The sequence below is a fragment of the Poecilia mexicana genome, unplaced genomic scaffold (assembly GCF_051168715.1).
Source record: "Poecilia mexicana isolate PSO_F unplaced genomic scaffold, ASM5116871v1 scaffold_8, whole genome shotgun sequence".
NCBI lineage: Eukaryota > Metazoa > Chordata > Actinopteri > Cyprinodontiformes > Poeciliidae > Poecilia > Poecilia mexicana.
The window spans coordinates 2,091,887-2,107,942 of NW_028263377.1; the positions used below are offsets into that span (position 1 = coordinate 2,091,887).

Genomic DNA, 16,056 nt, shown 5'->3' on the forward strand with positions numbered 1-16,056 from the left:
ATTAACTTCATGACAGCTCATTGGCTCTTCGTTTGATTGAATGCTTTTGTAATTGGTGGCGTTTACGTCACACAGTCAGACTGTGACAATGTAGTTCTCACGAAGATAAGCAGCTGATGGTAATATGATAATGCCACAAAACCTTACAAAACAGGAAATCAGGTTAACTTTAAAACTTAAAATAAACTTGTTTAAGGACTTGCAGAGTGAAGAATTGTTTTGTACGTCTTACAGAGCAGATCAAACCCCAGCACATTGTTGGAGAAGACAGCCTGGACAATGACGATGAACCCAGAAAAGGTAAGCTGAGAAATGCATAAAGGATTTAATGCACAGCTGATTTACAGTGAATAATTGTAACAATGATGTGTTTGAAGCAAAGTTTCCATTTGCATCAGCTGGCGTGACAGCTGCATGAGAAAAATCACTTTGCTTAAGAGGCTCTGCTGATTAATGAGTGTTTCACTTAGACTTTAGAAAAGCTGTCTATTGTGATTAAAAAAACTAGACTTTTACTGAAAAAAAGCTATAAATAGAAAAAAAGGACAATGTGTGGGAGAGAAAGAGAGAGACAGGTTTGAGAAAAAGGGTGTGTCAGAAAAAGAAAGACGTTGGTTTCAAATGAACTCTGTTCCTGCATGTGAAGATGTCTAATGTTTCTCTTTTTAAAGCTGCACGACTTTAAGTAACAAATAACCAATTCATGTTCCAATGCGTGCATAAGCCTTAGAAGGTGTGTCAGAGTTTTCTATATTTAGATGAAATTTAAAACAAACAGTTTCTGACGGCCAACACTAACCAGCTGTAATAAAAGCATGACGGTGCCACTATCATGTTCCACTGTGGGGATGTTCTGTTCAGTGTAAAACTTTTGTTCACGCATTTTGCATATGGGTAATATAATCGTTAAATTTTGGTGTCTTCTGACCAGCGCACACATATTCTGTATCTAAAGATTTAAATGTGACTTCTTCTATTGGCATGGGCATCTTTCTTGCATGACAAAAATTTTCTTGGTCTTGGTTCAAATCTCTTTAGAAACTGTTTTCTAAACTTTTTTAAATTATTTAATCTCAGAAGTCCTCAGAATTGGACTTTTCTTATGCATAGATACAGGCGTTAAGAAATATGTATTAAACAGGGAGCAAATGCATGAGAAAAAAACACTATAAAATCAACTATTTTTTAAAGATTTAAAAGGTTATTGACTTGTTATATTTTTGCCTGATTTGCTCAGTGTAGGCCTCTCTCCATTTCTGCAAGCAAAAAGTTGATTAGCGAGTTAATGTTTGAGATCTAACCATGATAAGATTATCTACCATAATTATCTCACAGTTCTTTCTGTTACAACACGTGGAAGCCGTTGCTTTTGTAGAGAATTTTTAAGAGGAAGTCACTTAGATTAAAATAAAACTACAGGTATGATGGTAGCCAAATACTTGAAATGTTTTATGGTTTACTGTTTATCAAAGTCAGATGACAAAATCCAAAACATGTTTGAAAACTCCTAATCCAAAAGGTTAAAAAATACAAGTTCATTTTCACAAATCGGCGTGAAGCGTTGAGAGCTGAATGATGTCATTGTGAAATTCTTTGGTATAAAAACAGAAGCAGGATTAGAGAGTAAAGTCCTTTTGTGTTGACTTTCATAGACTTTTTTCTTCACGTCTCATTGTTAGTGGCATTTTGTCACTAGACTCCATTTATCTTCCTTTTCTTTATGCACTTTTGTTTTGCAGCACGTAGTACAAACCAAGCATGGTTAGTAAAACTCAGTTTGTTTTCTCAAGTATTTCCTCCTCTTTCATTTGAAGTTAGGGAAAAAAAAAATATTTATACAGTTCAAATTTTCTTGGCCTGACTCATGAGTTGCTTAGCTTGCTCTTTTGTTGTACAACGATTCACGTCATATAGACCTTGGTGGGCTAAATCAGTGATTAATGGCCAGTTTGCAGAATGTTTTAGTTACTTCCTAAGTAACTAAAACTCGAGATAACTCACTGGCTCATTAGAAAACCTCTGTAGAGCTACAGGTGACATGCTGAGGAAGAATCAACGCATGTGGGCCAATTAAAACTGATTACACTTATAAATATTTTTTTAAAAACATGAAAAGGTAATTAACATAATCCATAAATTTTCTGTACACCCTTGTAAGTTATGTAAAGGTCAAGTATGTGTGTTTGTGTACATAACATTTACATAATGTCGACCTTCTTTTAAATGATTTGCACATGTGATGATGATTTTGGTTTTTAGGTGGAACAGAAAACCAAGATGCAGAGGAGGAGTACAGCCGCACCGCTCAGGCCAGCTGGGTTCAGAGAATGTTCACCTCGCTCTTTAGTGACTCTGCCCTGTTCAACACAAGAGAGGGTCGAGCTGGAAAGGTGCACTATTTAAACGTCAGCACAGGTCAATCTGCATTTTCTTTGTCTAAAATCTCCTTTTATCGCCTCACCAGGTGCATAACTTCATGCTGGGCCTGAACCTGAACACCAGCGTCCCCTTCTCTCCTCTAACGGACGTACAATATACTGTGCTTACACCTGAAGACGAAGTGGATGCTGTAACAGGTAAGATGAAAATAACGATGCACTGTTCACTCTTTACATCAAGATGGGTCAGGATCGTTTTACACAGTTTTACTATGATCCACGATACCTTCGCCGTTTCTTCTTAATCCGTTTAGAGATTAAATTCTGATGCGACCAGAATAATTCAGAAGTCAAAGCTTTGTTCACTTTTTCTTACCTTGTTTTTGGTCTCCTTGTGCTTGTTTATTGTTTTAGTTTCTAATGATTCAAATGATCAAGTTTTCTATGAAATTAGATTTTAGCTGCAGTTTGAAAATATTTTGTGTGGTGATTTGTTGAGTGTGTATAGTTTTTATTTGGCTGTTTTCTTTACATCACTCCAGAAAGTGATGCTTTGATCTGAAACTTTTGTACAATAAATACCACATTATTTGTCAGTTTTATTTATTACATGGCGTTTTGACATAAAGCCTTTAGGCAACTAAACTACATGCAGTGTAGTGAAAGTGTCTTGCAAAAACCATTAAATTGTTCACATCTTACCAGTGTTGTGATCTGTGTTTTCTGTGTATTTATTTTGAGGTTTTTCTGTGTTTATTAGCCTGTGAGTCTCTGTCTTCCCTGTTGATTGAGCCCAGCTGTGTCTCGTTTCTTTGATTACCCTCCCAGTGTATTTAGTCCCACCTGTTGAAAGATTTTCAAAATGTGAAAGAGTTTTACCTACCCTGTACTCATAGCAGCAAGCTTGTGGCTTCAAGTGTGAATATTGCAACTTTTTAAAATATGTTCAAGCTGCACTCTATTCAAGTTACTCAAGGAAAAACAGCAGTAATGAAATCCAAAGTTAATGTCACTTAGGAAAAATCTCATTTGAATGGATTTGTGTAGAACGATGATCTCATGATTAGCTTTTGGAAAAACTGTAGCTTGGATTAGATTACATGATATTACCCAGTTTGTTTCTTCAGTTGAATTATCGTTGGAAACCATTTCTCTTTAGACAAGTGCTATGATGTCATGAGTCAGGATCCAGTGTATTTAGGTGACAAGTTGTGGCAAACAGCAAACATTATTTCTGTGAAGCTAGAAGTTTACTTAGCTTTGCTTAAAGAGACTCTGTTCTTGAACACAGAACAGCATTCATGTATTTAGTCACCATTTATACCCAATCTGTGTCACTCAAATAACACAGATTGGGATTTTTTTCCCCTATGAGATCATTTGAAAGGCTGTACTTCCTTCTTCCAGTTGCATGTGTCATACACCCTGTATTTCTTTTATTCCATCCAACTCAAGGTTGGGTTAGATGGAATAAAAGAAATGTAGTTGTCATTCTTTGTGTTTTTGTAGACCCCGATGAGTTTGACCGTATTTACGAACCTCTGGACGTGAAGAGTAAGAAGATCCATGTGGTAGACAGCGGCCTGACCTACAACCTCCCCTACCCGCTCATTCTACGGCCGCAACGCGGCGTTGACCTCATCATCTCATTTGATTTTTCTGCTCGACCGAGCGACTCCAGCCCCCCATTCAAGGTTAGAAACTTCTTAAATCCGCTGAAATCAAAACTCACCAAAAACATGATCTAATTAGTAAAAATGTCTCACAGGAGCTGCTGTTAGCAGAAAAGTGGGCCAGAATGAACAAGCTCCCGTTCCCTAAGATTGACCCAAAAGTGTTCGATCGTGAGGGTCTGAAGGAATGCTACGTCTTCAAACCCAGGAAGGGGGAAAAGAATTGCCCGACTGTGATCCACTTTGTCCTGGTCAACATTAACTTCAGGACATTCAAGGCGCCTGGTGAGTGTGAGCATGTGCAGAGACATTCACAGAGCTGGAAGGGTCAATGTTACAAGACCATGTCTTATCATGATTACACTAATTTCCTGTTAGCCCAAATGGTAAGTTTGACTCTGGAAATGTGAGGAATTTTGATGTGAAAAGAATGTGGGAATGCAATCATAATCAGTTGGCAGCAGAATGCGCTTCGCGTTTTTCCCAAAAGTTACACGCTTTATCTGAGGGCCCCAAAAGGAAACCATCTGCTCAAGGTCATGGGAGTTTCTAGGAGGAATTGGTGCATATGTACACATGCAAAAATGAGTCACAGTGTCTTCAGCTTTTATGACTCACCCCTGTAATATATGGCTCCTGTAGGATCCAGGTGCAGATGGGGAATCCTGCAGTGTAGTTTGTAGAAACAAACCATCATGCAAAGACACAGAATCTCCTCCTTTCCATTCGTGTCTCTTTGCGTTTCTGTTAGTCATCTGCCCACTGACTTTCGAAGACTGTTTATATGATACCAAACATTTTGTTTTTGCTCTCAAAGCCAAAAGACATCTGAGGAAATGAAACCGTAAATGAAATTCCAGTGTCTGCACTTAACCTGCATGTGTAAAAAGTTGGAATAAAACTCATAACGGTTCAAATGTAGTTCAACATAGACTACATTTGCTAAAACTGCATTCGTGTCAGTGAATAAACCAGATTATTTATTTCACTTCCTGTTCATGTTTGATCTGCCCACAGGGGTTCCCAGAGAGACAGAGAAGGAGAAGGAGTTGGCTGATTTCGACATCTTTGATGACCCGGAGTCGCCGTTTTCAACTTTCAACTTCCAGTACTCCAACGAGGCTTTCACCCGACTCCATGACCTGATGGAGTTCAACACCCTCAACAACCTCGAGGTCAGCTTGGTGATGTTGCAAGACTGGCACAAATGAAATTTCCACAACAAGAACCAATTATGATGTCGGCAGTAAATTTTGCAATGTGTAAGAACATAAGGTCATGAAGGGATTGGAGAGTGATTCAGGAACAAATAAGCCGTAGTCATCTATCTTTATTCACTTCTGTCAGTAAGGAAGTTTTGGATTCCTTAGTATATTATTGGGCAACATCAAAAACTTTAAGAATTACAAAGGAAGTCTGGCTCAGGCGTGTTTTGATTTACTGTCTGAGGAATGCTCTTACTTAGCCGACTGCATTTGAATCACTTCTGTGCTGAGTGATGATTCAAGTTTCACTGGAGATTTTATTTCACCCATACATCATACACTTTCCTCTGGTAGTAGTAGTTTTTTTCTTGCCAACATTATTTAGTGAAAAGGAATCTCAAGAGTGTGGGCATGTCATGGTACGCAGAATATGCACAACCTTTTTTCCACCAATCATATCGTACATGTAACATGTTCTTTAACTAAATATGAAAATCTGAATGCTATACTTTAGCTTTGTTTATTTAACAAAAAGTGGGGCGAGGAGGAAAACGCAGAGAAAAATATAAAAACTTTCTATGAAATTGCTTTTGAATATTTATAAATTTGTAAGGCTGCAGCAATGCATCACTTGACTGCTGTAGTACTCAAGCGTCAGCTGCTGAAGTGGATTTGTATTTAACTCTAGTACTTTGGTGCTTCTAAGTAAACCCAAATGATCATCCTTCATCCTTCGTCCTTGACAGTTGGGAAGAATCTGTCCTTATTTTTCCGTGTTTGGAGTTTGCTAGAGATTGTGCTGCGCATTATATCCAAACAATTGCAGATCAGTAAAATCTGCCCTTCTACAATAGGTTGTTCTGACAGCATTTTTTTCAGGAGTCTTGCAGTGTATTTCGACACAAGTTTATAATTACACGTCATTGCACCATGCACTTTTTAAAAAAGGAGGTTTTCTCATCGTAATCCCTACAAATGAGTGATACGTGTTCAAGCTTGTCCAGTAATGGCACTTTACACGCTAACTGGGTTCGAAAATGGATTGAATTTCTGGAGTTCATTAAGCAATTGCATAAACCAGCCTCAGATTAAACTTGGTGAAATATCCACTGCTGGGAAGCTTTATTACCTTTATTTAAGAAGAAAGTCCCTTTATGTCAACATCTCTGTTTCGCAGGAGACCTGGACAAGAAAACACACAGCTGTGAGCTAAAAATTTTAAATTAATGTGAAAATAAGTCAGTCAGCATAATACAGTTTCTAAACTCTCCCAGGGAAACAAAAGCTTTAACTGTGAGAACATTATGAAGGTTATTCCCCAACCAACGTCCAAAATAATAATAATATAATAATATTAAGAAAAAATTTATGTACCGTATTTTCCGTACTATAAGGCGCACCTAAAAACCTTCAATTTCCTCAAAAGCCGACAGTGCGCCTTATAATCCGGTGCGCCTTATATATGGACCAATATTGAGCCACAACAGGTCCAGCAACGGACCTTACCACAGGGGCCGCATTTCATTGGCTAATGCCCATTTTAGGTCACAGTGCAGCTACCACGTGCGTGACCGTCTCACAAACACAAGCTACAGTACTAAACACATGCTAATGTACATTGTGGACCATCAAAACCATGAATGCCGACTTACCCAGCCTTGCAAGAACAATAGGCATCAGTGATCTTGTCCACAGCTATATTTATGCTGAGGGTGTGAGGATCTGCTGTTTTCCTCATCTGTCGGTAGCTTTTAGCTGTGACGCGCACAATGTTAGAGGCATCCAGTGGCTCAAACACCTTGATGTCGTCCAAAAAAGATGACATGAACTTGTTGGTTCCCCTGTCCATTGTCGTGGCTGATATGTTGTGAAAATCCGGCAGAAATGCTACGCTAATTAACTCAGATCGAAATGAAAGACCTCATGTTTACACAGACATGCAGTAAGCTGCTTACGTAGTTGGTCCAGTACGGTTCTTTTTCCCCCGTAGAAGAAGAAATGCGCGGTGCATGCTGGGATAGTTGTCAGAACGTTGGTTTGTTAATAAAGTTTGATAATACATTTAAAGCCAGGGGGGGAGGGGCAGGGGAAGAGAGACAGAGACTCTCTGCAGCATGTCGGTTGGTCTGTGTTACCCAGAAAGCAGTTGGGCATAATATCGCAACACCAACACCGTGAGTGAAACAACAACTGGGCCAGCCTACTATATAAAGTACTCGGGGACCAGTTCTTTATAAATGTGGATGTGTAATAATAGCGTATGACGCGTCTATTCTATGCGCCTTATAATGCGGTGCGCCTAATATATGAAAAAAGTCCTAAAATAGGCCATTCAGTGAAGGTGCGCCTTATAATCCCGTGCGCCTTATAGTGCGGAAAATACGGTACTCTAGACAAAATACAGAATCTAAACCTCAAAGTTGTCAGCATAAGCATCATACAAAAAATATCACCACATTGAAGAACTTAAAAAACCCAACTAATTAAGCATTTTATTTTACTTATTGATTAAAAAAACCTGATTTATCTCGAGACTAAAGTTCTAGTGTAACCCTCAAATGCTCATGAACTCTGTGAACTCTGAAAGAAATTACATCAAGCTACTAAATACCAAATATAGATAGGATCATGCCATCTTGATAAGGTCTGAATTATAATCACCTGATGGTAAACGTATGGCCTTCTTCATCTAGTTGTAAACTTTGGTGTCATCTGCATAAAGGTGCACTTTGATGTTAGCACATTTTTCCTAGTGCTATTCAGCAAAAATGTAAACTAAAACTAACCCTTTTCTGCATTGTGACGCGCCTCATTTGATGCGTCATGGAGTCGTAGGACTGCCCACAGAATCACAGTCGAGCAGATTCTCATGTAATATGTACAGATACAAAAAGAGAGCTGCTGAAGAGCTAAAGCAGTAAGACGGATAATGGCTGGAGGTCAGCATAGCCAGGGAGGGAGTGATTACTAGAAACAAATGAGACCAATTAACTGAGTATGAACATCTGGAGGAGGAGAGATTACACAAAATAAGGGGACAGAATAATCACAGAAAATAAAAACATGTAATTTTTCTGAATATTTTAATTTGGTTTTTATTTTATTATAATAATGTCTCGTTGCTTCCTAAATGTCTAGACTCTAGTAAATATGGAAAGTTCAGAAGAAGCACTAATATATGGGAAAACATTTTAGAGCTTGCCGCCAGCCAAATGTTTTTACCAGCTGTGACTTTATATAAGGCTATTTATTACACGAGTTGTTCCTTTCTTTTGGCATTTTTGGGTGTTCTGCATCACTGCAATTTATATTTAATTCTTCTATTTGTGCTTTTTGTTGTAGGTTATTAAAGAGGCCATCAAGGAGTGCATTGTGAAACGGAAGGAGATGCCCTCAAGCCACTCCATTCCCTTCTCCCTCAGCAGCATCCCTAAAAAGAAGTTTTTCAAAAGAGATCCCGATTCAAAACCCTGGAATCACCTGGAAAAGGATGGGCAGTAGTTCCAGGATAAGACTTTGAATAAAGAGACTTCTTCTAGTTCTGGTGATTTTGCCTTAAAGTTAAGTGTTTAACTTTAGGAAAATGCTCCTGTCCTGATCTGCAGGACGACTTGATGTGATTCAGAGATATAAGACCTGACGTTCCACACAAATGACGTTTTGTGTGGAAAATCTCTGATGAAAATCTTGGGATTGGACTCCATTGCAACAATATTCTCATCTGGTTTTATGTTCACATGTGATTTCTGGAAAAACACAAAGCCGATAATTATTTCACACCCCAATGCAATTTCATGGCTTCAGCTGCAGTCAACACAGTGTTGTTAGGGAGACCTTTTCATTTGCCCAAACCTTGTCGCTTTGTTATTTTTTGACTCATCTTTGTCAAAGCTTTTTACTCATCTGATTTTTCTCCCAAAGAAAACATTCCCAATAGTTTTGGACGCGTCTCTTTGAGCTTCATTTGCATCTTTCCAGAGAAATATTTTGGCGTCCTGTTGCTCATAAATTCTACCGTCAAATTACCTTAAGAATCCTCATTTGTGGTTTGCCGTTTTTGTGGGCTGACCTTTTTTCGAACTGATTGTGTGGCTGTAGAGCATGCACTTTTTAAAAATATTTTTTTCCATTATATCGCCTGTCTTAACTTGTAATCTTGTTTAAAGACTTGGATGGGGGAGCTCATAACTACTGTTTGTGTGTGATGGTAGCTCCTAAACACGCAACCTGCACCCCCTCTGGATATTTTAAACATCTTAAGGATGTTTACCCACCTACGTAGCAGGAGCACTCCCTGCTGCCCGGAAGGGAGTGCCAAATTAAAGCTATCATTTTGGAAAAAACAAAACGCATTACCATAGCAACAGCTCTTCACTCTTCCTTTAACATTTGTGTTTTAGCACCAGTGTAAATATGTGTTTATTCACCTGACCAGTTTGGTCCAAAATGCAAACTTTTCTTGACCATCACTTGCTCCAAAAAAAAAAACAAAGAAAAAGCTGTGCTTCCAGATGCTTTAGACTTTCTAATCAAGTGTGGGTGGAGTGGAGTATGCCGTTACAAGTGCCTGCTCACATCTCTTAGAACGACGGCCCTCTAGTCAACAATACTGGGTGGAATTTTACACACTACACCTACACCTGCAGCAGTAAAAGCCTGGAATCTCACACACTACACCCAATGCCTGCAGGGGCCTGAAAGGCTGCAAACACAGAGGGGAGGGATTTTTTTACTGAAGCACTTCCAAGCTCTCTGCAGTCATGTTTCGACCATGGCTGATTGGAAACAATCTGAGATAAAGGGTAGAATCAAGCTTCAGGGTTGTGTGATCAGGGAATATTTCAGTTTAATTTTTTAATTTTTTTTATTCCCAATTTGTGTCTTTCTTTTAGTCTTATTTATGTTTGTAAAGGTTGTGGTAATCTTGTGTGTTCTTAAAAAAAAAAACCTTTTGGGGAAATAATTCATTCACCATCTCAGATATATTCATAGCAAAGATTAAACATTTTCCTACGTCTACACAGGGAGGAGTATCGGGACTGAAAGTTTTCAGTGTATTTTATTTGGTTTCTCATATTAGAGCAAGACAAAATAGTAAAGGTACAATCTGAATACTTTGCTGTGTATTTTTATTCACCCAACCTAATTTAATACTTTGTTGAAATACCAACTGCTATAATTACATCTGCAACTCTTTTGATGTTCTCCACCAAAAGAGTTGCAACCAACTTTGCTCACCTAGCAACTAACATTTTAGCTAATTCTTATTTGGAAAATTTCTGAAGCTCATTTATATGGCGAACATCTGTGAAAACGTGTCTTCATATCTTGTTCCAGATTCTCAATTAGAATTAGATCAGGACTTTGACCTGGTATCAAAGTAAGCCGGGTGAATACATATGCATTTGTAAAGATTTTGTGCCACTTCGTTTTGCTCTGATGCATAAAATTCCAATAAAATACTTTATGGTTTGTGTTGTAAAGTGACAAAATACTGGAGACTGGAAAGACGGTTTAGAGTTGGCTTGAAGTTCGTAGATAAGTTCAAAGTCGATTACAAATCTGAGCCAACAGTGGTTGGTTTTTTAATCACAGAAAACCCGTTAAGGACATTATACTGGAAACTTATTAAATTGTTTATTTATCTTGCTCCTGCAGAGCAATATTAAGTTTATTTTAGACTAATTCTGCCAATTAAATGGCCACAAATATTTATAAAAATATATTTATGCTCACTATTTCTTCTTAATAAACTCCAGATGGAAAATAATGACAGTCTGAGAAAACCTTCATATTAAAAATATCTTTATCTCATTATTTCTTTCTTCTTTTTTTTTCTTTTGGTTTGTTTTAAACAAAACCTTCTGGCTTTTTCATGCTACTTTGTTCACCGTTCTCATCTGCCTGCGTAAAAGACAATGAATAGGGGGCCTTCCTCAGTGTAATCTGTTGGGGTTTTAATAAAGCGATGATTTTTTTTGTCTTTCTGCTTCCAAGCTGCATTTAAAGCAGGGTTTAAGTTGTTGTGTTCCTTTGTTTTGTTTTTTTGGAAATTTTATTGTAAGATTTTTTTTTTTTTTTTTGACAACGTTTACATGTAACAAACTGAAAGGTCAGTTCTTTGATTTGAGATATGAACAGTCATGCTCCTGTGGTCATTTAACTGTATTATAACTGGCGAGGCATGCCATGCTTAACTGTTGTGTTTGTGTAAAAGAAAGGTTAAAGGAGAGAGAACCGTTTCGTCTCGTTATGTTTTCTATTAAAATATTCGACATCCGTGAGAATCCTGCTGAACTCTGCAGACTCCCATCAAGTTCAGTTTCCTTTTGTTTTGTTTCCTTTCATGAACATGAAAAGTCACATGGTCCAGCAGGTATTTAGACTGAGCCTTAAACTTTGTTCATGTACTGAATTTGAGTTACATGTCATGGGATTAGGAGTTCCTGATTTGTTTCAATGAATTTATATCCCCTGTGGGGATCCACTTTCAAAACCTCTGCCCTATTTAAAACCTGCCTTGTAGCTTGGATAACAAGCCAGAAGAAAGACAGAAGTTCCCAACGTTAGAGCTTCAGTTACAAAATTCAGTACTCTAAAAAGTATGTTTTATTTATACACATACTCACTAAAAAGATAAATAGGAAAAATTAACATTGTTTTCCTGTTTAAACAAAATATATGGAAGAGGATTATGACCACTAAAAAAGTCAGAATTCTGAGGAAAAGAGTCATAATTATTATTTTTTTCAGTGGCTCAGTTACAATATACATCAACAAAGATGTGCGTTATAACTGTGGAAAAACAGCTAGGGTTAGCAAATCACATCAGTCTGAGGAAACCTGTCCGCTCTTCAGTGTCAGCTCTAAGATGACTGAGGAGTTTCTTGCATGTTTAACTCGTTTCACGTCATCCCAGAGGATCACTATGAGATTAAGTTATTTCCATGTTGTAATCCATAGTGGTTTAACTGGTATGTTTTAAATCACTGTCATGTTGCAGAGTCCAGTCCAGGGTTTGCATCAGTATCATATACAAATCTAAAAATCATGACACTTTCACCTCCTTAATCACAATTCAGTCTCTTATTTCCCCTTGAATTCTGTATTTATCCCAAACATTTCCACTGTTTTCTTGTCCAAATAATTCAATTTATTTCCAGAAGTCTTTGTCTGCATTTTCCGTGGGAAACTACCATGAAAGTTTGCCACAGAGAAGACATGACTGTAAAGCTAATCATATAAGCAATGGCAAACGCTTGCTGTGGACCCTTTGATGACAATTTTGATTTTTTGTATGAGTTAGCATCTTGCAGTCTGACTTTAGGGGGAACTTGCTTAGATTGCTAAACCTTGTTTTAAAAATCCTCCACTTTTTATAGTGAATGACTGTTTTTTTCCCCCAGATTTTATTTACATCTTTTACCAGTCTCATTAGCTTCTACACTCTTTTTTCTGAAGGTCGTACACAAGTGTTTGAGCTCTCTTCAAAAGTCAAACATAAACTAGATCGACCGTCCATAGAGTCCTGGTCACTGCTAGGAATTTTAGGGACTGCTTCCTTCAAAATGTTTCCGCTTCCTTTTAGTAAAGAAATGCATCACTTGTGAAAAATCCCCAGTGTGAAGAAGTTATCTGTTCCAGGAAAAGAGCTGGATTTGTTTCCTTCAAGATTGTCATCAGCGCACAGCGACCTTCACAATTATGCTCACCCTTTGTAAAGATAAGCCCCAAAACAAATGGGTTTCTGTGACCTCTTGTCCACTGTCTTTGATTTTTTTGGCATTACTATCATTCCATAGTGTTCTGACAGAAAGGACAGAGAGAAGGGGAGGGCAAGTAGCAAATGTCCTGGGGATTGAACCTGGGTTAGCAGCATGGAGGACTGTACCATCTGGGTAAACACTGATTAAAGGGATCTTAAAAAATAACATAAAAAGTCTGATTCTGAGTCTGGAAGCAAAAGATAAAGACAAAAAAAAAAAACTTTTCACAGTACTTCTTTTTACTGTGCTTTGAAAAAGTATTCCCACACCTTGAATTTTTTTGAGGATTTTGTCACATCTCTATAAAAATTAGATATAATGTAAATTTTACTGGGAAATTTTATTTGAAATTTATGAGATAGACAGAACTTAGTATTATTACACGACCTCTTATTGTTTTATTCATTGATGAAACTCATTGCAACCAGTTTCCCTGAGAGCAAAACTGACAGAAAAGAACCAACAGGCAGAGAAGCGAGCGTATTAATCATCATGAATTCTTTTTGAATGAGAGGTAAGAAGGCATTCACATTTACATTTTTTATTTTTTACCTGCATGCAAAACTATGTGTGAGAAAAAAATCCCTAACATGGTACGGTAGTGAAAGGATCATGCTGTGGGAACAGGAAACCAGGTCAGAGTCAATGGGATGACAGACGGTACTAAATATGGACAATCATTTAAAAAAATTAGATTGTGAAAGACTTGAGATCTTCCAGCAGTACAACAGCAATCTAAACCAAAGCATCTAGCGTTATATTGGCCTAGTCAAAGTTGAGGCATAAATTCAATTGATAATCTGTTAGGACCTTCCAGGATGTTCTGCATTAAATATGACAAAGCAAAGAAGTATGAGTGAAGAAATATAAAAAAAACTGGTTTCAGTAAAGAGACACTTAAATTTCAGTCTGATTTTAAACACCAGCAGATTCACTTGTGATTACCGAATAAAGAGAGCCACCCACAGTCTCACCCAAAGCAGGGCCTGCTCCAACGCAGCACCCATGAAATCATTACATTCCCCAATTAAGACATTATTCAGAGGGAATATTCCCCTCGTGTAAGAGTAATAATTATGTGATTAGGGTTGATTGCATCATCTCAGCATGAGCCCGAGTGCCGACACGGAAGCACCTGTTGCCCTCAGATCTGCTCTGGCATCAAAAACTGTCAGATTTCTAAAGACGGTTTCAGGTTGCAAATCAGTTCAGGGTGGTCTTAATACAGATGATTGGGCTACAGGGGAAAATTCATCTTAATGATATAATTATTCCTTTATTTGATTTGCACGCTCACCAGAAGGCCACATGTGAGAATGCATCCTCACCTTCTGATGTTCTGAGTCATTTACACACCACAGGCAGGTTGGGACATTGCACAAAGACCGGAGCGAGGACACTCACGACCAATGCATGAGAAGTGGTTATGTGTGAGCTGGTGTGATTGCGGCAGGGAGTGGAGGAAAGAGAGGGGTTTGTGCGTGACTGTCACTCAAGTGTTAGGACTGCAAGAGAAAAATGAATGATTGGTGAGTATGTGGTGAATGAAACTGTCCCGTGTCTCTGTTCAAGCTTTACTGTCAACTTTGTTCCTGTCCAGAAAGTCCAGTGAGCAACGCTTCTCGTACTTGTGCATGTTAACTGGAAAGGGCATCAGTCAGTGTTATCATTTCTCCTCCTGATTCAAAGGGTCAACAGTCTAGACAGGAGCGATAGGGAATTAAAATTCCACTTCCAACATATACACACACACACACGCACATGCCTACACACACACACACGCACTCGCACACATACAATCAAAGAAAAGGTGTGTCCCTCTTTTATTCGCTTCCCAGAAGAAGCAATTTTTTTTCTTGGTAACAATTTTGTGCCAGTAAGTTATTTTCCCTAGAAACGTCACAAAATCCCATAATATTTGAAGCAGATGTTTTTCTCTTCTCCATTTAATTTTAAGTAATAGTTACTTGTGAGAGTGAGAGTCTTATGGGAGCACGCAGAGTTTGAATCACTTCTGCAAAAGCATGTGATGATATGAATCAGAAAAACCCTGAGATCATGTTGCTGGCGGTGGTCTGCACAGTCGGACTGATCCAGTTGCTAAAAACTTCCATTGACTGAACAGTAGTGGTCAGAAGACACACTGGCTAAACACACAGGCAAAGATAAACAAAGGAACATTCCTAAATTTCATCACTGCCCAGTCTTCCATCTGGATGCTATTACACTGAACACTCTGCTACTCTCAGGAGAAATATATGAGATCAGTGAGGCCCACTCACTGATCTCAGTTTATTAGCATTATAAATCAAAGGCACAAAAAAGTCAGTGCTGTGCCAAATTAAGCTCCTTTTTGTTGCTTAAGAAAATATATTGGTAGATTAGTAAATTATTTTCTGCGTTTGGTACAAAGCAGTTGAGATGCAAAGCTACAAAGTCAAATTAAAGCTAGAGAAGGAAAACTGGCGTGACATTTTATAGATAGATAGATAGATAGATAGATAGATAGATAGATAGATAGATAGAAGAAACCACAATGGCAAACAACATGATTATATATAAAAGCAAAAGTCACTGAAAAGCACCTGGTACTAATTAGCACAACGTGTGCTTCATGGTAACCACAGCACAAAATAAAGTCTTATAAACTGTATTTTTACTCTTATTTTTTAAAAATTGCTACTTTTGTTTGAGCATTTTTTTTGTGTGTGTAAACGGACAGAAAGCAAAGTTTACGTAGATCTCACTATTAAAGAGGTTTTATTTTTATGCTTTATTTGAAAGTGAAATTAAGTGTTTGAAACAATATTAACTCATTCCTTTTGGTTTAGCACTGCAGTGAAAACAGTCTAAATTATTATATCAAAACCACATTAAGCTAAGAATATATAAGATGTATAATAAACGTGTCGTCAGTCACAAGGCTTTAGTTTATCGTCCTGAAACAAAAACTAAAGCCTTTCATACATATTAAGAATAATAAAGTATTGTCTTCTTGTATAATCGATGAGGCGTCAACATTGCTTGTTCAGTT

General features: G+C 37.8%; 1 protein-coding gene across 1 annotated transcript in view; it reads left to right on the plus strand.

Annotated features, from left to right (window-relative positions):
* Positions 1-11,572, plus strand: part of pla2g4ab (phospholipase A2, group IVAb (cytosolic, calcium-dependent)) — a 28,759-nt gene extending 17,187 nt beyond the window's left edge. Inside the window, exons 14-20 of the mRNA XM_088008014.1 lie at positions 235-300; positions 2,260-2,390; positions 2,465-2,576; positions 3,888-4,072; positions 4,147-4,336; positions 5,069-5,226; positions 8,599-11,572. Of these exons, the coding sequence (XP_087864140.1) occupies positions 235-300; positions 2,260-2,390; positions 2,465-2,576; positions 3,888-4,072; positions 4,147-4,336; positions 5,069-5,226; positions 8,599-8,757 (1,001 nt within the window). The 3' untranslated portion in view covers positions 8,758-11,572. The remainder of the gene's footprint in view (positions 1-234; positions 301-2,259; positions 2,391-2,464; positions 2,577-3,887; positions 4,073-4,146; positions 4,337-5,068; positions 5,227-8,598) is intronic.
* Positions 11,573-16,056: the final 4,484 nt, after the last annotated feature.